This window comes from Narcine bancroftii, chromosome 7, assembly GCF_036971445.1.
Source record: "Narcine bancroftii isolate sNarBan1 chromosome 7, sNarBan1.hap1, whole genome shotgun sequence".
NCBI classification, from domain to species: Eukaryota; Metazoa; Chordata; class Chondrichthyes; order Torpediniformes; family Narcinidae; genus Narcine; species Narcine bancroftii.
Window position 1 is genome coordinate 167912263 of NC_091475.1, and position 23009 is coordinate 167935271.

The window sequence follows — 23009 nt, forward strand, 5'->3', positions numbered from 1 at the left end:
AAAATCACCTGTTTGTTTTTTTCTCTCTCTGCTTGTAAAAAACATATGACTTCTTACATGGCTCCAAACCCAATCTTTGAAAGATCTTATCAGTATCTGAGTCTGAACTTTGTTCCATTGTCTCTGTAAAGTCACTGGTGACACATTGTCTCACTTCAGCAAAGCTCTTGCATTTTAAATGAGATGTCTTTTGTGAAGTGATACTCTGTGAAGTATAACCTACACTAAACCCCCACAATCTATCTCTTTTAAAGTCATATTTTACCCATAATTTTTCTAACATGCCCTGTAACAATATGTTTTTGAAAATATAAAGTACAAAAAAAGTAAAACAGGTTTGTGGAACTTTGGACAAGGTACAAGGGAGTACAAATAATGCAGAAGTGATACAAAGCCTTCTTAAACCACAGCTTGTAAACATCACACTTCAGGAAATAAATGGCATAGTTGGACATATGCCGAGTAAGTTTACTGGGGTTAAATAAAAGGGAGAAATTTCACGCCCTGGATTGAGACATTAAATTGAGGATTAATTGATAACCTTTTTCATAATATTAAGAGAAACTGTTAAGAAATGAAGGGACAAAGCATTTCTGCTTTTTGGGGGATTTTAAAGTTAAGAGTATAGATTAACAGTTTAAGTGAAGCCTTTCAAGTGCCATTCAGAAACATTTCCATCTACAGATAATGGTAGAAATTTGGAAACCTCTTCTTCAAACAATCATTTATTAATTTTGAATCTGACTTGAATGGATTTTGTTAGCCAAAGAAAGGAATAGATATGGGACCATCTGGGCACATGGAGTTGTCACAGATCAGTCGTTATTTGAATAAATGGTAGTACAGGCTTGAATACCTAAATTGCCTACTGCTCCTAATGACTTGTTCCTATTCTGATCTTCCATCCTGGCTGTGTTTGTAATCTGCGCAATTCTGCTTGAGTGCAAATCACTGCTGCAGAGAAGTTAAAAAAGCTATTTCAATGGTAATTGAATAAGGATGTAATTGTGCTTTTGTCCCATTTTATGCATTTAAATGAAGTCTATTCCTAGAAGCCAAGTTAATGTGGCACTGCCTTTTTTCAGTGATCAGAATGTGTACTGCTTGATGTACATAAAAATAAATTTACAGTGTCCGAGCTTGTACTTGAGTGTCATGAACGATTTGTTGAAGCTCGGCAAACAAGCAGTGGTTCCTGAAGTATCCTGCTTTTTGCACAATAATTTTATTACTAACTGAGGCAAATAAAATGAGTAATATGCCACCAGCATAATTACTTTTCACATATTAAACACATATAATTAATTTTAAAATGGTAGGACAGGTGCATTAATAGGAATTAAGCACAGCATTTTGAGCTAGAAACATTTTATTTGAAAGAAAAAAGATTAACCGTTTATGATGGCTGGCATATTTTAATTTGTTTTGTTTTCTTTTCTACAAGAAAATCAAAATATTCCTTCAAACTATATTTGCTGTATTAAAATGCACCATCAGAAAAAGTGCATTGGCAGATCTTTGGAATGTTTGTCTTAAGATTCAAGTACATTCAAATGCAACAGGAACAGAAGCTGAACTAAATTAAATTCTTAGCAGTAACAGGCATTGTTTTATTTCATTGTTGACATATGTTTCTGAATTTTTAGACATTAAAATTCAGTGATTTGACTCATGTAATATGGCTATTAAATGTGAAATTAGAATATTTATATCATGGCTTTTGACAGACTAAACATTTTGTCAAAGTGTTACTCCATTAATTTTACCTGCAATTATTGTAATGTAGAATTATCAAACAGCATGTTTCAAAATGTAAACTTAATCTAGAAAAGGCCACTTTTTCTTTGGTTGTTGAATAGATTTTGGGTTAACCACAAGATCCTTTACAACATGGTAAATTTTGCTATCCTTTTTCCACATGCAGAAGATACTGACATTTTTTTTCCAGATACAAGAAAAACCAAGCAGTCAGAAGAACTTAAGGGGTCAGGCAAAACCTGCAAATAGGGTGGGATATTTGTCATTTTGAGTTGAGATCCTCAATTAAGATGGAGAGTGTAGAGGGGAGAAATGTGGAATGAAGATGTGAATGGTGAGGCAAAAGCTGTCAGTGATAGGTGGAACCAAGTAAGGCGAGGGATGATCAGAAGATGGATCCAGGTAGGGGGAGGCAAGTGTGAAGATGGAGTCAGAGGCTAGAAGGTGATGAGCAGAGACAATATAAGGCTGCAGAATCTGTAATCTCATCAGTAAGTAAGGTGATAAGTTGAACCAATGGGGAAGGGGTTAAGTGGCCCAGTGGGTTAAGTTTGTAGGTGATAGACAAATGGAACCAGGTGGGAGAGTGCCTGCCTTTTCTTTCTCTACATTTGCATCACTCTTGAATTTTTTACACTGTATTACAACATCATTGGTGCTGTAACCTGCACTCATACAGAATTCATCCATTTTATAAATTTCACAACTAACTTCCATCCCACTCTCATATTTAGTTGGACGACTTGAGCACCCAGATGCATGCCACTTCTACTTATTTTCCCATTCCCATGCCTACCAGTCTGTCCTTGGTCTTTTCCACTGCCGGAAGAGGCCAATCACAAATTAAAAGAACAGCCCCTCATAATCCTCCTGGCTGGCCTTGAACCAATGGAGTGAACCATTGAATTTTTCAAGTTCAAGTAACTTCTTTTGTTCCTTTTTCTCTCTTTCTGATTCATCCAAGTTCCCTTAGCTCCCTCTGCCCCTCTCCTGCCATTACTTACCTTTTTTCCCCTCCCTCATCTGGTTTCACCTGCCCATCACCTACACACTTAGCCCACTGGAGCTCTTAGCCCTTTCTCCATTTATTCCATCATCCCTCCCTTATCTGGATTCATATCACTCTCCTTACTTAATCAGTTTTCAGAATCTCCCACCTTTTGTGTCAACACAGATCTTTCATGTTCTGATGTTTACTCTACCTTCCCCCCGCCCCCCCATCATCCCTCTGCATCAACCTCTCCTCACCTGGATCCACCTGACACATGCCAGTTTCTGCCTGCTCGCCCCCCACCTCCTCACCTTGTTATACTGGCTATCTCCCCTCTGCAATCTCAGTCCTGATGTAGGGTCTCAAACCAAAACTCTACTCTTTCTCCATAGGTGCTGTGTGATCATCTGAGTTCCTCCAGTGGTTTTTCTGTTGCTTCAGATTCTAGAATCTGCAGTGTCTGGTGTGTCCATATAACTTTGTTTTCCAAGTCTTGGTTCTAAAGTGAAACACCCAGTTTTGTTAATGTCGGAGACAAATTTCACCCAGCCAATTCAGAGAAATCTTTCGAACTTAATACCCGTTTAACTCCTCATCTATTCAGTAACTTGTAATTCATTTCCAGTTTGTTCTGCAGAGTTCAGAGATTATTTGATAGTGAGTTCTAAGCATCTGAACCTTTTATAAATAAAATATTTTTTTATAAATGCAATTGGTTATTTGATGATCAGCTCTGACTTGGTGAGCCGAAGACTCTGTATCCATGATATAGCTCCAAGTTGTTCAATCATTTGAAGCACAATTCATTTTGAACCAGATTGCAGGTGGAACAAACATGCAGTAAAGGTTTGCTACAACTTTAACTTCTGTCCTTCTTGTTTCAGCAATGGGTTGAGAAAGCTGAAAAGCAGTCATTGCTGTCAGATACCCTTGACCTATCTGAACTGTTCCATCCGGATACCTTTCTGAATGCTTTACGTCAAGAAACTGCAAGGTAAGCCTTTTGTTTGAAAGCCTGGCAATGTTTATTTTCTTAGTGGATTAAGATCAGGGGTAGTAGAGGAAAAAAACAATTAAGGCAATTGAATAGAACTCAAGAAGATTTTTGAGAAATACTAAGTAGTAACGTTCAAATATTTCTAAAGAGTTTATTTGTGTTGCAGGGTTATTGGTTGCTCAATAGACAGCTTGAAATTTGTGGCAACGTGGAAGGGACAATTACTGGATGCAAAACTTCAAGCCAGGGTAAGAAATCTGTTGGAAAAAAAAACTTTTGTCTGGTGTTTGAAATAATGATAAAGGTTCAGCAGATGTATATGTACACAGGATTGTGATGATCATTTTGAAATTTGAATTGAGTTGAAACACAAAATGTTGTTTTCGACTGATGTCAAAAGAAGATTTTCTGGTCAGACTGCTTCCATATAACCATATAACAATTACAGCACAGAAACAGGGCAATTTGGCCCTTCTAGTCCGCACTGATCCAAGTACCCTCCTCTAATCCCACTTACCAGCAATCTGCCCATATCCCTTCATCCCCCTCCCAACTCTGTCTTAAATGACAAAAATTGACCCTACCTCCACCACCTTTCCTGGAAGCCCATTCCACACGGTAACCACTCTCTGAGTAAAGAACTTCCCCCTCATGTAACTCCTAAACCTTTGCTCGTCAACTCTCAACCCATGACCTCTTGTATCCATCTCTCCTACTCTCAATGGGAAAAGCCTTTCCACATCAACTCTATCTATCCCTCTCATTATCTTAAATTCCTCTATCAATTTCCCTCTCAGCCTTCTACGTTCCAAGGAATAAAGACTTAATTTGCTCAATCTTTCCTTGTATTCCAGATGCTGAAACCCAGGCAACATTTTTGTAAATCTTCTCTGCACTCTCTCTATCTTGTTAATATCCTTCCTATAAATTGGTGACCAGAACTAGACACAGTACTCTAAATTTGGCCTCAGCAATGCCTTGAACAGTTTCATCATTACTTCCCAACTCCTATATTCTATGCACTGATTTATATAGGCAAGCATACTAAAGGACTTCTTCACCACCCTATCCACATGCGCTCCAGCTTCAGGGAACAATGCACCATTATTCCTAGATCTTTCTGCTCCACTGCGTTCTTGGATTTACTGCAATGCCCTCCCATTTACCACATATGTCTTGCTTTGATTATTCTTTTCAAAATGAAGCACCTCACACTTATCAGCATTAAACTCCATCGGCCATCTTTCTGCCCACTCCTCTGAGCAGTTTAAATCCCTCTGCAATCTTTGGAAACCCTCTTCATCATCCACAATTCCCCCTATTTTAGTATCATCTGCATATTTACTAATCCAATTAAGCATCCCATCCTCCAGATCATTAATATATATGACAAACAGCAACAGTCCCAATACCGAACCCTGAGGTACACCGCTTGTCACTGGCCTCCATCCTGACAAACAATTATCTACTACTACTCTCTGGCACCTTCTTTCTAGCCACTGTTGAATCCATTTGACTATCTCCAAATTAATACCCAAGGACTTAGCCTTCCTAACTAACCTCCCATGCGGACCCTTATCGAAAGCCTGACTGAAGTCCATATAGACAACATCCACTGCTCTACCCTCATCAACATTCCTAGTCACCTTTTCAAAAATTTCAACAAGATTGGTCAAACACGGCCTTCCACGCACAAATCCGTGTTGAGTGTCCCTAATCAGACCCTGTCCCTCCATATACTTATATATACTATCTCTAAGAATGCTTTCCATCAATTTACCTACCACAGACGTCAAACTTACAGGCCGATAATTGCTAGGTTTGCTCCTCGAACCCTTTTTAAACAAAGGAACCACATGCGCAACACGCCAATCTTCCAGCACTATACCCATCTCTTCTTTGGCTTGGCTTCGCGGACGAAGATTTATGGAGGGGGTAAAAAGTCCACGTCAGCTGCAGGCTCGTTTGTGGCTGACAAGTCCGATGCGGGACAGGCAGACACGGTTGCAGCGGTTGCAGGGGAAAATTGGTTGGTTGGGGTTGGGTGTTGGGTTTTTCCTCCTTTGCCTTTTGTCAGTGAGGTGGGCTCTGCGGTCTTCTTCAAAGGAGGTTGCTGCCCGCCAAACTGTGAGGCGCCAAGATGCACGGTTTGAGGCGTTATCAGCCCACTGCCGGTGGTCAATGTGGCAGGCACCAAGAGATTTCTTTAGGCAGTCCTTGTACCTTTTCTTTGGTGCACCTCTGTCACGGTGGCCAGTGGAGAGCTCGCCATATAACACGATCTTGGGAAAGCGATGGTCCTCCATTCTGGAGACGTGACCCATCCAGCGCAGCTGGATCTTCAGCAGCGTGGACTCGATGCTGTCGACCTCTGCCATCTCGAGTACTTCGACGTTAGGGATGAAAGCGCTCCAATGGATGTTGAGGATGGAGCGGAGACAACGCTGGTGGAAGCGTTCTAGGAGCCGTAGGTGGTGCCGGTAGAGGACCCATGATTCGGAGCCGAACAGGAGTGTGGGTATGACAACGGCTCTGTATACGCTTATCTTTGTGAGGTTTTTCAGTTGGTTGTTTTTCCAGACTCTTTTGTGTAGTCTTCCAAAGGCGCTATTTGCCTTGGCGAGTCTGTTGTCTATCTCATTGTCGATCCTTGCATCTGATGACATTTGAAAATGCCAGAGCCTCCACTATTTCCTCACTAACTTCTCTCAAGGTCCTGGGGAAAATCCTGACGGGATCTGGAGACTTATTCCCCTTTATATGTTTCAAAAGCTCCAGTACTACCTCTTTCTTAATCACTATAGTCTCCAAATTGTTCAAGACCTCCCCATCTCTTTTGGCTCCATAGACATTTGTCTTTTCTGATTCTCTATTGGACAAATTTTATCTCTCACTTTCCTTTTGCTATTTACATATTTGTAAAAACCCTTTGGATTTATTTTCACCCTGCTTGCTATAGCCATCTCATACCTTCTTTTAGCTTTTCTAATTTCTTTCTTAAGATTATTTTTATATTCAATATAGTACCCAAACATCTTTTTTCCCTGTTTCTTTATTTATTGTAGTACTCCCTCTTTTTTCAAACCAAGTTTCCAATATCCCTTGAGAACCATGGCTCTCTCAAACTTTTATAAACCTAACAGATTTTGTACTCTTAAAACCTCTCCTTTAAAAAACTTCCATTTCCTTCCCAGAAAACAAATTGTCCCAATCCACCCCTTGTAAATCCTTTCGCATCTCCTCAAACCTAACTTTTCCCCACTCAAAAACCTCAACTGTGGGCCCAGACCTATCCTTTTCCATAATTACCTTGAAGCTATGATCACTGGACCCAAAGTGCTCCCCCACACATACTTCTGTCACCTGACCCATCTCATTCCCTAACAGTAAATCTAACACAGCTCCCTCTCTAGTTGGTACCTCCACGTATTTATGTAAAAAGCCCACATTTTACAAACTCCAACCCATCCAGCCCTTTCACGGAATGGGTTTCCCAATCAATATCAGGAAAATTAAAATCCCCCACAATCACTACCCTGTGCTTATTACAAATATCTGGTACCTCCCTACTAATTTGTTCCTCTAATTTGCATTCCCCATTCGGTGGTCTATAATACACCCCTATAATTGTAACTTCCCCTTTCCCATTCCTCAATTCCACCCAAATAGCCTCCCTGGACAAGCCTTCTATTCTATCGCACCTAGGCAACAATGTAATGTTTTCTCTAACAAGTAGTGCAACCCCACCCCATCTTGCCCCCCCCCACCCCCCCCCCTGGTTCTATCACACCTAAAGCAACTAAATCCAGGAATATTTAGCTGCCAGTCACATCCCTCCTGTAACCATGTTTCACTAATCGCTACCACGTCATACTTCCAAGTGTCAATCCATACCTTCAGCTCATCCACCTTCCTTACAATGCTCCTAGCATTAAAATACATGCATTTTAGAGATTTTCCACTTTTTACTTCCTGTAGGCCCCTGTCTTTACCAACACCTCTCTTATGATCTTTTGCAATCAACCTCTGTCCAACTTCGTATAGAGCATCCCCCTTTTCTATCACCTGCCTTTCCCCCCCAAACACTGTCTACAAGCTTTCTTTGATTGCACTCTAACCTTCTCCTTGCTGTTCTCCTTCATTTGGTTCCCTCCCCCCAGTCATTCTAGTTTAAAGTCTCCTGAGTAACCCTAGCAAACATTCCTGCCAGAATTCTGGTCACCCTGGGGTTCAAATGCAACCATGTCCTTTTTGTACAGCTCACACCTACCCCAAAAATGGTCCCAGTGATCCACAAAGTTGAATCCCTGCCCTCTGCTCCACCCCTTCAGCCACACATTCATCCTCCATCTAATTCTATTCCTGCTCTCACTGTTGCGTGGCACAGGCAGTAATCCTGAGATTACTCCCTTTGCGGTCCTTCTTTTTAACTCCCTACCTAACAGGACCTCTTCTCTATTCTTTCCTCTGTCATTGGTACCTACATGTACCACGACTTCTGTCTCATCTCCCTCCCCCTTTAGGATGACCTGGACTCGAGCAGCAACATCCCGGACCCTGGCACCAGGGAGGCAAACCACCATCCAGTTCTCCTTGCTCTCCACAGAATCCCCTGTCTGTACTCATGACTATCGAGTCCCCTATGACTATTGCCCTCCTCTTCCTTTCCCTACCCTTCTGAGCCTCAGAGGCCGAACCAGTGCCAGAGGCACAGCCACTGACGCTTTCCCCTGTTGGGCTGTTTCCCCAAACAGTGCCCAAAGAGGAGTAGGGGTCCTTTCTACCACCTTACTATTCCTCTTCCCTCTCCTAACCGTGACCCACCTGTCCTTCTCCCGTGGCCCTGGCATGACCACCTGGCTTTAACTCCTATCTATAATGACTTCACTCTTCCTGACCAGAGCGAGGTCATCGAGCTGCAGCTCTAGTTCCCTTACACAGTTCCTGAGGAGCTGCATCTGGTGCAGATATGGACGTCAGGGAGGCTAGAAGACTCCATGACTTCCCACATCTGACACAGATAAGAGCAAAATGCTCTCACACTCATCCCTTCTCTCTCCTCCTTCCTCAAATAAGTAGAAATTACTAAAGAATATGAAAGCAATTAAACAGTCTTACCTTAACTTGACAAGCTCGACCTCAGCCTCTGCTCTGCTTCATTAGAGAAACTTTAGCCATGGAACATAGATCAGAATAGCACAAGAACAGGCCTTTCAGTCCATGTACTGCATATGCACTGAACATGATGCCCAAATTATATTAAAGCTGTGATGCCTGTGATACATATTTCTCTACTCTCTGCCTGGTTATGTGTCTGTCTAGAAATCTCTTAAATGCTACTATTATATCTGCTTCCTCCACTATTCCGAGCAGCCTATTCCAGTCAATACCACTTTTTATCTAAAATAAAATACGCGTACATTGCATTTAAACTTTTCCCCCTTTTACCTTAAATATTTTTACCCTGTAAAAAAGATCCTGACTTCCTATGCCATCAATGGCTCTCATAATTATCAGGTCTTCCCCCCTTTCTCACCCTCCATCACTCCAGAGAAAACAACCCAAGTTTTCCAATAGTTCATACCAGTTAATCCAGGTAACATCCTAATATATCTATTCTGTACCCCTTTGAAGTCTCCAGATCCCTCCTGTAATGGGATGACTAGAATTGGACACAGTACTACAAGTGCAGCCTAACCAAAGTTTTATATGGCTGTGGTATGACTTCCTTAAATTTCCCTAATCCTCCCTGCACACCCATAACTGAGTTGCCAAACACTGTTTCAACTCCATCTATAAATTTGTGGATAACACCACTATTGTAAACAAGATCTCTAACAGCGAAAAGTCTTAGTATAGAAAGATGATAGAGAAACCAGTGGTTTCGTGCCAGGACAACAGCCTCTCCCCCAATGTCAGCAAGACCAAGGAGCTTGTCATAGACTTCTGGAAGAGTTCACTTCCCAGTCCACATCAGCAATGCTGAGCTGGAGATAGCAGGCAGCTTTAAATTCTGAGGAGTAAATATCTCCAGTGTCTTATCCTGATCTACCCAATTGATGCGATGTCATCAAAATTGCACCAGTACCTGTACTTCCTGAGGAAATTTGGTATGTCAACTGCATCCCTTAACAAATTATTGCATTCTATCAGGGTGCATCACTGAGTGGTACAAGAATGTCTTGCACAAAGGTACAATATTCACTACTTTCCAGTTCTCAGGGACATGACTTGTTTCTAGTGAAAATATAAAGTCCTTTGTCAAAGTCCCAGCAATCTTCTCTCTTGTCTCTTTCAATATCCTGGGATATGTACCATCAGGCCCTGTGGACTTATCTACCTTAATTTCTTCAAAAAACCCAGCACCACACTTTTCTTTATCTCAAAATGACTTCACATGTTAGCATTCTCCAGACTATGCCCCTATCACGATCCTCCATGTCTTTCTCAATCCAACATGGTGTTGAAAACAGACACTGGAGAGAAAATCAAAGTACTGGGAAAATGCAAGGTTGATGTTGAATATAAGGAACAGACATCTAAAAGATTATCCCTTTACATCGTGGACACAAAGGGACCCGCTTTGTTTGAAACAAATCCAATTGGATTGGAAGGACATTGTGGAAATAAAAAATGTACAGACTGAGCGAGAACAAAACTCAAAACTAGAGCAAGGGCTCCAAAAGACCTGGGGAAAATCCAAGGAATCCAGACTAGACTGCACTTGAAACTGGAGGCCAACCTCAAATTCTTCAAACCAAGGACGGTTCCTTTTGCAATGAAGAAGGGAATTGAAGCTGAACTCAACAGCTAGAAAACAAAGGAATAATTGAGAAACTGCAATACAGCGATCAGGCTGCCCTGATAGATCCTGTTAGAAAATGGTCAAATTTGAATATGTGATGACTGTAAGGTCAGCATTAATCAAGTGCCCGAACATCCAATTCCCAGAACAGAATACTTGTTTCAAACATTGAATGGTGGTAAGAAGTTCACAAAATTGAATTTATTACAAGCATATCAGCAAGTTTAATTGGATTCTGAGTCAAGAAAATATGTGGCTATCAATACTCACTTTGGATTGTTCAAGTATACCAGAATGTCCTATGGGATATCAGCTGCACCCACCATTTTTCAATCGATAATGGATAAGTTGTTGCACGGAATAAATGTAGGATGTTACCTAGACGACATTATCAGTACTGATCGCGACAAAGCGGTACTTGGCAAACCTGGAAAAAATACTAACCCGACTGAAGGAAGCCAAGGTCAGACTATGTCAAGGCAAATGTGTGCTTATGGTACCCTCAGTAACATATTGGATTTGTAATCAACAGTGAAGAAGTTCAGATGAGCACAGCAGCTACCAAAGCCATCCGCAGGGCACCTTGCCCCACAAATCGAGTTGAATTAATCATTCTTAGGTTTGGTGAACCATTATCCAAAATATATCCCTTACATGTCCACATTGTGCAACCCGCTTAACCACTACTAAAGAAGGATCTTTAATGATGTTGTACTACATACAGAAAGAGAGAAAACTTGACCTTTCTGGTCGATGCGTCACCAGTAAGTTTAGGAGCACTATTGTCACAGGTCACAGATAAAGAGCATCTTGGAAAAGGAAGGACTGTCCATAATTTTTGGTGTCAAAAGATTTCATCAATACCTATATAGTAGAAAGTTCACCTTAGTGACAGACAACAAGTTTAATCTTGGGCCAAAAGAAAGGCATTCCAGTACTAATGGCCCCAAGAATTTAAAGATGGGCAATACAGCTCGCAGTATACGATTACAATTTAAAAGATAGTCCAGGGAAGGAAAACTGCCATGCCAACCTCTACCAGAGACAGAACAAATAGAAGGATTGACCTACTGGACAGCTCGGGCCACAGCCATTATCAAAAAACAACTTCAAAATTTGCCAATTACAGTGAAAACTATCAGTAACAAGGTACAAAATGAGGCAACCCAATCAAGATCCTGTACTTAACCTTAAATGGATGGCCCAAAGCCAAGAGATTTGGCCCAAATTAAAACCTTATTCTATGGCAAGCAACCATGTTTGCCGAACTCCACAACAATAATTCAGGGATGGTCCGAATGAAGTCCCTAGCGCGCCTGCACGTCTGGTTGCCATCAATGGGCATAGACATTGTGGGAGGTCACATGATGCCATAGGGAATGCAGCATTCCAGTGGATTTTAATTTACAAAGTACTAATTAAAAGGTTTTTACTATTTAAGTTATTTTAAAGTTCCTCGAGTCTAAATGGTTGACAATTGAAACTAAAATAGAGAAAAGAATAAACTTTAAAAACTACTCCGAAAGAAAAATGCAAACTGAGAAAAGAAAAAGGAACCTGGGCCTAACTTCTCAACACAGACAGCTGCCGAAGTTTCTCCTGGAGCCGCTGGAGACAGCCATGGAGAGGGACCGTCTCACGGAGCCATCCCTGCAGCTCTCCACAAAGATGGCATCGTTGGGAAAGCTCCTTCTGCACCGCACATGCGCGAGGAGTCGCGCATGCAGGCTGTGGATGAAAATAAAGGAAAAAAAATCTTCACCCCTCTTAAAGGGCCAGACCAGCGCTTCAGTGCAGAGGAAGAAGAAGAAGAAGATGATTGTAATGACACTGCAAATGAAGAGGAAGATACAAGCACAAAAGAAGGCAATGTTTTTTTAAGAAAAAATTGATAAAATTGAAACTAAATTTGATGAACTTGCAAATGCAATGAAAAATAATTTTAAATTTTTAACTGGAGAAATACAAAAAGTTAAAATTGATTTAACCAAATCAATAAATAACGTTTCACAAAGGGTTGATAAATTAGAAGAAAGAATTCAAGATGACCGAAAGAACAAATGTTAATGAGAACTCTGTTACTGCTTTGGTTTCTTTGAATGAAAAATTATTGGAGAAGATCGATATTTTGGAAAATTATAGTAGAAGGAATAATCTTAAAATTGTTGGAATGGCCAAAATATTATTTTTTTTAAAAGATTGGATACTGGATATATTTGGATGAGAAAATTTCAAAGAGAGAATTTTAATTGAGAGAGCCCATAGAGCTCTCCAATCAAAACTGGGACTGAAACAGAGACCTCGGTCCATATTGATCAGATATTTAAATTATCAAGATAGAGAGAAGATACTTGGCTTAGCAATGAGAAGTGCTAAAGAACACGGACCTTTGAACTACTAGAGTGATAAGATATTTTTAAAATCCAGATTTGAGTCAAGCTCTTTTGAAGAGGAGGGAAGAGTTTAATCTGGTTAAGAAGGCTTTATATGATAAAGGTTGCAAATTTGTGCTGCGAGATCCAGCTACATTGAAAGTATTTATGCCAGATCAGCAGAATTCCTTCTTCACCAATTATATTCAGGCTGAAGATTTTGAGAAAGACTTGCCCAAGGCTCAGTTACCACAAGAGAACTTGTTGAAATGATTTATTAATAAATGGGGAGTATGTTCTCCTCTTTCTATAATGATTTTTCCTTTTCTCACAGAAGTCGGAGGTTGTGTTTGTTAGTTTCTGACAACTACATGTGTTTTCATGGTTTGACCGTGACCCGTAAAATGGAGGATGGTAATGCTGGTTTTTCTGGCATTTTTGGGAAGGAGGGATTTATTGTTATTACTTTTTTTGTTAGCTTAATACTTTTTGATAATGTTTGTATTTTGAATAAATTCAATGTTGTTGGATTGCACTTGATGACACCTCAGTCCAAGTTAATTTCTGGGAATTCATTCTGGACAGGAATGTATGATAATAATTCAGAAAATAATGGGTAAAATAGTTAAGATATTGAGTTTTAATATTAATGGGATTAATGGACCCATAAAAAGAAAGAAGGTTTTATCATATATCAAGAAATTAGGAGTAGATGTTGCTTATTTACAAGAGACTCACTTAACTGAAAGTGAACATTTAAAGTAGGCCAGGTAGCTTTCTTGACATTTAATTCTAAAGCTAGGGGAGTGGTAATTTTAATTAAAAATAAATTACCAGTTAAAATTCACGATGTAATTACAGATCCAGCAGGAAGTTATCTTTTAATATATTGTCAAATATTTCATGAAGAATGGACTTTATTGAATGTTTATGCACCGAATTTAGATGATCAGAGATTTATACGGGATACTTTTTTTAATTTAGTGAATGTAGACGAAAATGTTTTGGTGGGTGGTGATAAGTCTATAACTTGTATTGAATAAACCTTCAAGAAATATAGTGAAATCAAAGGTGGCTAAAATATTGTTCTCTTTAATGAAAGTTTTTAATTTAATTGATATATGGAGAAGAATACATCCTAAGGATAAGCATGACTCTTTTTATTCCAGCAGGTTTAATATATATTCTAGAATTGATTTTTTTTTTTTTTGCTTTCTGCTCAAAATCAATGAAGAGTGATTGGTGTAGATTATAACCCTAGATTAATATCTGATCACTCTCCTCTTCTGCTTGAGTTGGAATTTGCAAAAAAACAACATTCATCTTACAGGTGGAGATTGGAACTTTTCTTCATTTTGGTCTTGTTCAAAGTATAACCCTTTTGGGTTTCTAATAGTAAATTTTTGGAACAGATAATGGGGAGAACTTTCCTTTAAATCCTGATTTACTTTTGTTAGGAAATTTTGAAAATGTTACTCCTAAATTATTGCTGTCAGATTTTCAATTAAAATTTGTTGTTGGTTTTAGTGATAGCAAGGAAATGTGTCGCTGTAACATGGAAATCTGATGCTGAGATTCAAAGTTGTATTCCATTAGAAAAAATGATGTTTAATTTAAGGGATAAATATTCTTTATTTTTGCAAATTTGGAATCTGTATGCTAAAATGATGAAATTAAAACTATGATTTTATTAACTTATTTTTCCTGATCAGTGAAGTTTTCCCTGAAGGTATAATAATTTTATGATGTTTTTGAGGACTCTTGAGTGTCAACTGATGCAATCCAAATGAATCACTTGTAATCATTTTATAATGAAATACCATCTATTTTAGTTTTGGGATTAGACTGGTTTAGAGGGGGAGGGTGGGTTCATAGGGGGTTTAGTTTTTATTGTAGTAGTGTTTTTTTTTCCTTTTTATTTTAGTTTTTTGATATAGTTTCAGCATATATTTGTTAATATCTTATGTTACTATTGTATAATATTGTTAATTCTTGATATTATATATGTTGAATAAATAAAATATTTAAAAAAAAGACATAGACAATGAATGGACCAAGAAAAGATGTTGCATTGGCCAAGAAATGCACCCTAAGGCACCCAAGCCGAAGCTGAACCCCTGGAAATGGTCTTCACACTCCTGGCACTGAATTCACATTGATTTCGCTGGTCCATTTATGGGTGAAAAGTTTCTGATTGTGGTCGATGCAAAGTCACAAATGCAGACAACAACAGCAGAAAAAGCAATTGAGAGACTAAGGAGTATATTCACACCATTCAGAATGCTAATAGAAATGGTCTTCGACAATGGTCCACAATTTGTGACTGATCCTTTCAACCAAAAAAAAGCAATATAAGACACCTCTACTTCCTGTGAAGGCTGAGGGAAGTCGATCTCCCACCCTCCATCCTCACTACATTCTACAGAGGATATATTGAGAGCATCCTGTGCAACTATATCACCACCTAGTTTAGAAGCTGTACCACCTCAGACCGCAAGACCCTGCAGAGGATAGTGAAGTCAGCAGAAAAGACCATTGGGGAATCACTTCCTAGCATGAAGGACATCTACTGCACTCGATGCAGGTGGAAAGCAATAAACATTGTGAAAGATTCCACATATCCTGCATTAAACTGATCTTCCTTCTGCCAGATGGCAGAAGGTACCAAAGCACTCGAGCCCTTAAGTCCAGACTGGGAAACAGCTTTTTCCATGGGAGTTCCTGAACTCCCAGTACAGATGTTCATAGTGCACCATGGACTTTCAGTGTATATGTCTTAATACTTTAATATTTTAATGTATTAACTGCTTTTCTAACTTATATCTATGTAAATATGCTCCGTAGTCCTGGAGAATTACTATCTCATCCTACTGTGCAACCATGGTATGAATGATTAATAAAGTTGACTTGACTTGATCGTATCGGCACCCTATCATCCAAGTACCAATGGACAAGCAGAACGCTTTGTACAGACTTTTAAAAAAAGCTATGAAGGCCCAGAAATTTTCTGTTATCTTACAGGATAACCCCACACTCTACAACAAAACTCACGTTGGCAGAACTGATGTTTGGACACAACTTGCGAACCATACGTTCCATTGTACACCCAAACATGGGGCTTCATAACCAGTGATCAGCATCTCCTCGTAAACTAACCAGAACTCTAGATATTGGACAGTGAGTATTGGTGAGAGATTACCGAGAGAATAAAAAAACATAGATAAGGGGAGTGCTTCTGAAAAAGTTGAGCCCATGTTCATTATCTGTACTGGTGGGAGAAATTGTATGGAAATGACACATCAATCAATTGAAAGCAATAGATACACCAGGGTCTGTTTTCATGATCTCTTTGACACACCAGATCCAAAGTGGGTTTATGCCAATGAGGCCATGTTGAATCTGACCCCGTTACCAGTTCCAGAGATACCCTCACCAATGGGCACACAGGAAATTAATGAGCCGCGACTGGACGTCCCAACAATAACTACCCAATCTTGGGTCAGCCAATGAGCAAATGGTTCTTCCTCCTGCGAGACCGAAAGTTTCCATGGAAAGACCAAAGGTTCTCCTGAGAAGTTAAAAAGTCCTTCAAGTCTTCCATCGCCAAGGAGATCTAAATGCAAGAAGCATCCTCTGCTACATTTGGACATTGGTGGCAGGGAAGGATTATGCCCTGTGATTGTTAGAGAAGTAACGGGCTTAGTTAGTTACTTGTTGCCACTGACTTATATTGTTGCCATTCATTGCACTTTTTGCACATTCCTTCACTGGTCTTATTACCAATATCAATAAAAATTACCTTGTGATGCCAGGTCATTGTCTTGAATACAATTAATGGGAAAAATTGCCACTCTTTTCATTCCATTCTGAGTACAGCTATCCTAAAACAAGTGTCACTTGATTATCAGAAATAATTTTCAAGCTATGCTTTCTTTACACCTGAAATTTAAAATCAAAGCAATTTATTTTAAATTTAATGTGTTGGTAAAGTAAGTTAATCTTGACCAATAAGATGAACGTTACACAAAGAAACTAGTGTGGGCTATTTCACCAATTAGTTACAAAGATGGATTGATTTCCTAAAATTTTCTAAATGATGATTCTTCAAGTTTATTTATTGTATTCTGATATATATCCCGTTCACCATAATTTACCATAAGAACTATAGATTGTCACAAAATTATATAATTGGTGCATGGGTTGCTAAGTAGAGCAAAGAGAGAAAAATGCATTCAATATACAAAGCCAATTCTATTACAGAAGATTCCTTAGACCTGGTTATAAAATTTTAATGCAGCACCATTTCCAGAGAAAAAAGATCCTAGGCCAGAGAAAGTTCAAAAGTATTTCTAAAGGAATTACATCATATTGGTTAAAATTAGTTTTATAGAATTAGGAATGATATACAGCATTAATTAGGTGTGTTATTAAAACATTCAATTACATCTCATTCAATTATTTTAATGTGTTTTTTACATAAAAATTAACTTTTTCTGCATCAAATGCATCTGTAAAGACCAAATAAAAAGTACCTTATAGAACGTGTTATCTTTGAGTTTCCACAATTAATTGCACTAATCCAGGCATACAAGTTATTTTGGTCTTGTGTAGTAAAATTGGTATAATTACTACCTCAGGGAGTTGCAGGGAATTATTCTTTTCTTTAGAATAAATAACATTTTGTAGCAAGGTCGTTACAGCTACAGCTAGGTTAAATCTCTTGGTTTTAGCCCTAAGGCTGTAGCTCAAATCCGCAGGAGAAGAAAGACACACACAGCAGTAGAATGTATTCGACACTGAGTCAGCTCTGCCACGTCACCACTGGGGCATGGCTTGAGTGGAATGGCTGCCGATTGGTTACCTCAGATGCCTGGGCCCCGATTGGACCCCCTGCGATCCACTGGCAGTGGTTGGCCAGTTTCACTGCTCTGTTGGCTGCCAGTCAACATTTCATGTGTTGGCCCGAGACGTAGGCCATGGGCCGCTACAACCCCCCTCTAGAACCAGGGATCGGGCACTGTTTTTAGGAGACTCACCCCTGCGCTGTGGGATCAGGTGAGTAATCGCCTGGTCAAAGTCCAAGTAGGCTGCTTTCAACCGGTCGAGTATGAAAGTCTCTTCCCTGTCGCCAATGTCCAAAACACAAATGAAGCTGTTGTGTCTAAGGACATGGTATGGCCCCTTGTAAGGCTGCTTTAGAGGTGGCTGGTAAGCCCCGTGCCGAACAAACACGTATTTACAGTCAATAAAGTCATTTGGGACATAAGTGCAGGGTTGGCCGTGGGGTCTAGGTTTAGTGGGGGCCAGGGTGCCTAGGCACTCGCACAGTCGGGACAATGTGGTCATACTGGGGGCTCCCATAACTCCTCAGGTGCTGTCACAAATTCATCTGGTATAACTAGGGCTGTGCCATAGACTAACTCGGCATAGGATGCCTCGCAATCATTCTTGGGTGCGGTGCAGATGCCTAACAGGACCCAAGGGAGTTCATTGGTTCAGTTAGGTCCAGTAAACCATGCCATTAAGGCTCCCTTAAGGTGTCTGTGGAACCTCTCCACCAACCTTTTGGCCTGTGGGTGATATGCCGTGGTGTGGCAGTCCACAGACTGGAAGTGAATTGGGCCCCCCCTCCCCCCCACCGTCCAATGTGAAGTGTTCGTGGACCCTGAAACATGCAACCCAATTGTTGAGTAAAGACCGTGCACGTGCCTCTGTGGAAGCCTCTAATAGTGGCATTGCCTCTGGTCATCTGGTCGACCATAGTGAGGAGGTAAAGTGCACCTCTGGATATGGATAGGAGCCCCACAATGTCAATATGCATGTGGCTGAAGCAGCGACATGCTGACTCGAATGTTTGTGGTGGAGCTTTGATACGAGTCTGGATTTTGGATGACTGGCACTGAGTACGAGTCCTGGCCCACAGGACGACCTCTTTGCAGAGGCCATGCCAGACATACCTGACGGCCACCATTTTGACTGTAGTTCTGACGGTGGGATGAGCCAAATTGAGGACCATCAAAAACCCAGCTCTTTCATGCAGCTAGAATGACAGGGTGAAGTTTACCCATTGAGGTGTCGCAGAGCAGTGTGCGAATGCCAGGGGCTATCTGGATGACCTCCAGTTGTAACCCAGTGAGCGCTGTCCGGTATGCCAGAATGTCATAGTCTGCTTGCTGCGCATCAGCCAGGGCCGTGTAATTGATGCCAAGGGTAGGGCCGCGAACCTCCAAGATAGCCAGATGGGATAGGGCGTCGGCCACCACGTTGGATTTACCAGCTATGTGTTCAATATCTGTTGTAAATTCAGAAGTGTAGGACAGGTGCCACTGTTGCCTGGCTGACCACGGATCTGACATCTTACTGAAGGTGAAGATAAGGAGTTTGTGGTCTGTGTAAAATTTGAATTTCTAGTCCTCCAGGAAGTAACGAAAGTGCCGAAATGCCAGGTATAAGGCTAACAGTTCTCTATCAAAGGCACTGAACTTGAGCTCAGGTGGTCTGAGGTGTTACTGAAAAAGGCCAGTGGTTGTCATTGTTCATTCACCAGTTACTCAAGTACACCCCCGATAGCTGTGTTGGAGGCGCCTGATGTGAGGGCGGTCAGGGCAACTGTCCGCGGGTGCACGTGGAGGGTGGCATTGACTAGGGCATTTTTCGTGGCCTGGAAGGCCTCAGTTGCCTCCTAGGTCAATTGTATATTTTTACTTGGTCCTGCCATGAGGGGAAAGAATGGGCTCATGATGCAGGGCTGCTGCAGGTATGAAGTGGCGATAAAAGTTGACCATCCCTGCAAACTTTTGTAATCATCTTGCTGTCGATGGCACGGGGAAAGAGCGAATAGCATCCACCTTAGTGGGTAACAGTCTGGCTCCACATTGGTCGATATGATGGCCCAGGAAGTCAATGGTTCATGGTTAGGCCAAAATCACTCAACCTGGAGAATAATTATTTTAAGTGGGTGGTGTGCTCAGTACGGGTTTGGCTGCGATTAAATGCCGTTGAGATAGACGAAGGTAAAATGCAGATACTGGCCCACTGCGTCCATCAGATTGTGGCCTACTGCATCCATCAGCCTCTGGAAAGTCTGAGCTGCATTTTTTAACCCGAAGGGCATGTGGAGAAATTCAAACAATGTAAAGGAGGTTATGGTGGCGGTTTTTGGGATGTCTTCGGGGTATACCGAGATCTGGTGATAGCCCCTGATGAGCTTCACCTTTGAGAATATCCATGCCCCTTGAAGGTTAGCAGTGAAGTCTTGGATATGGGGTACACGATATCTCTTCAGTATGGTGGCCTCGTTGAGGTGGCAGTTGTCTCTAAACGGCCTCCAACCCCCGCTGCCTTGGGGACCATGTGGAGAGGGGAGGCCCAAGGACTATTGGAGTGCTGTATATTGCCGAGTTCCTCCATCTTTTTGAACTCGTCCCCCTGGCTAGGTTGAGTTTTTTAGGGTGGAGACGCCGCACCCTGGCATGGAGGGGAAGGCCCTCTGTAACGTTTGGTGCATCACCCCACGTTTGGGTTCTGCCAAATGGAAATGAGGCGTGGTGATGGAGGGGATTTCTGCTAGGACCCGAGTGAATTCATTGTCAGCAGTATTCACTGAGTTCAGGTGGGGGCTGGTGAGTTCAGTGCCCTTGAGCGAGAGTGACTGAAATGTCCGGGCATCCACCAGCAGGCACCCCTTGTTATCCACCAGGAGTGAGTTGGCCTGCAGGAAATCTGGAGCAGTAATGGTTGTTGCATGGCTGCCACCGTAAACTTCCAAGTGAATTGTCTGTCCCTGAAGTGTAGGGGAATGGTGCGGGTGCCGAATGTTCTGATATTGGAGCCGTTTGCTGCTTGGAGCTCCCAGCCCACCTTGCTGCAGCAGCCCTCCAGGCTGTTGGGGGAATGATGCTGTATTGTGCCTCAGTGTCCACCAAGAAACATTGGCCCGACAGGGAATCTTGAAGGTGTAACAGGCTATGCAGTTGACCGGTTGTCACAGCCATAAACGAAGGCTGGCCTGGGTGTTTCCCTGGAGCGCGCAGGGGGAGCAGTATCGACAGGCCTCAGAACCCCACCGTCGGTGATATAAAAAGTACTGCTCACTGGTGGGGAGCGTTGTTCAGGTGGTCAGTCAGATGGACGGTCAGTTGATGATGTGGCTGGGCGTTGATGATGTGGTGCTGTCACCTGCTCGATTGAAGCGCAGGTGTTCCTCTTCGCTGGCTATAGCAGGTCTGCTCGGGCAGCCACCTTCCTGGGGTCATCGGCCTTCCTCCACGATGAGCAGCCAAACGTCCTCAGGCAGCATCTCCAGGAATATCTGCTGGAACAGCAGGCAGAAGGTGTGGCCATCGTTGAGAGAGAGCATGTCGCTCATGAGAGCGGAAATGGCCCTGACCCCCAAACTGTCAATATGCAACAGTCAGGCAGCGTGCTCACACTTTGTGAGTCTGAAAGTGCAGGTTAAAGCTCTTTGATGGCTACATAACATTCCGGGGGCTGCTGGAGGAAATCAATGATGTGGGCTACGGTGTCCTGATCGAGGGCGCTGACCAAGTGGTGGTAGCATGTCATCAATGAAGATCCATCGACTGGCGAACTGCACCTCGGCTTACTACCCAGAAGCTGGGCGGCTTCAATGCCACGGCGTTGATCGCAAGTTGCTCTTCCATCTTAGGGTCCAAAGCGCCATATGATCACTATAGCTACAGCTAGGTTATAGTTCTCGGTTATAGCCCTAAGGCTGTAGCTCGAATCCGGAGGAGAAGAAAGACACACACACCAGTAGAGTGTATTTGACACTCAGTGGCATCTCTGCCTTTTATAGTCAGCTCAGCCGCGTCACCACCGTGGTGTGGCTTGACGGACCGGCTGCCGATTAGTTACCTTGGGTGCCCGATTGGGATCCACTGGTGATGATTGGCCAGTTTCACTGCTCTACCAGTGGCCTATGGAAATGAATGTTCCAACCCACACGATGTTTTGCCAGTCGCCGCATTCGACGATCATTTCCTGTGTCAGCCTGAGGTATGGTCCGCGGGCCGCTACAATTTAGATTTTATTTTTCAATATGCAATTGTGCAATTTTAATGTTTTTTGTGTGTGTGCACCTGGTTAAAAATCAGAACTGTATGTCAGAACTCTCTCAGGGTTTCCATGCAAAACATTGATCAAATACCCATTGTTCTGTAATTCCTGTTATTTTAATGTCTGGTACATCAGATTATAAAATATTGCTTGGTATAATAAAACACAAATTTATCATTGTTTTGAGCTCAATTGTGTCTGCAGGTAGATAGTATGCTTCATGCCAAGAATTTTATCCTCCCATGGAGGAGCAGGGTTTGCCCTCATGGAGATGTTATTTGTTTGAATCAGATTTCCTATTCTTACACGTAAGGTTACATGATTTAGCTTCCTGTTATTTATCAGCAAAAGTGCTTAAGATCTTTTTTTAATCCAAAAGATATTCATCTTTACTAACCCAGTGCTAACTTAATTTTTGCACTGAATGTTTCTGACGCACAACCTAATATTTGATCTGTCTTGCAGGTTGGAGGTTTGTTTCTAGAGGGATGCAGCTTTGATGGTAATCGGCTTTCAGCAAACCAGCATGACTCTCCCAGTGTGTCAGCTGTGCCCCCTTGTTATATGGCCTGGATTACTCAGGTACTAAATTATTTAGAGAATAAACCTTTAAACTGTTTTATCCAACCTAATTGAAAATGATGAAGCCATCTGTGGTATCTCACCAGAAATATAATTTATCTTTGTTTTCAAATTGGAATTAAGCTACCATGCATTTTTAACATTTTCAGTTTTTATTTTAGATCACAATTCACCCATTCAAATTTATGATTTATATATTATGTAAAAAGAAACAGATTAATTGTAATGTTTTTTTACTATGATAGAGGACTCAAAGTGCTCTCCGTGCTTTTAAAATACAACCGCTGTAGTGTGCACACAATCTCTTAATGGCTCTGAACTATTGATCAGGTAATTTTTTTTCTAGGCCTACATGTTGATCAAGTGAATCAACAGCCACTTCAGAAAAATGAGAGAGATATCTGCATGTTAAACAGTTTTAAGCAT

General features: G+C 41.4%; 1 protein-coding gene across 7 annotated transcripts in view; it reads left to right on the plus strand.

Moving 5' to 3' along the window:
* The window catches only part of dync2h1 (dynein cytoplasmic 2 heavy chain 1), a 509574-nt gene that overhangs the window by 475761 nt on the left and 10804 nt on the right, over positions 1-23009 (plus strand). For 5 of the 7 annotated variants that reach the window (XM_069891173.1, XM_069891174.1, XM_069891175.1 and 2 more), the window contains 3 exons: positions 3634-3743; positions 3913-3994; positions 22467-22583. In XM_069891173.1, coding sequence (XP_069747274.1) covers positions 3634-3743; positions 3913-3994; positions 22467-22583 — 309 coding nt within the window. Of the gene's footprint in view, positions 1-3633; positions 3744-3912; positions 3995-13257; positions 13338-15944; positions 16111-22466; positions 22584-23009 lie in introns of those variants that run through there. The other 2 variants (XR_011342189.1, XM_069891176.1) reach the window with 2 other exon arrangements.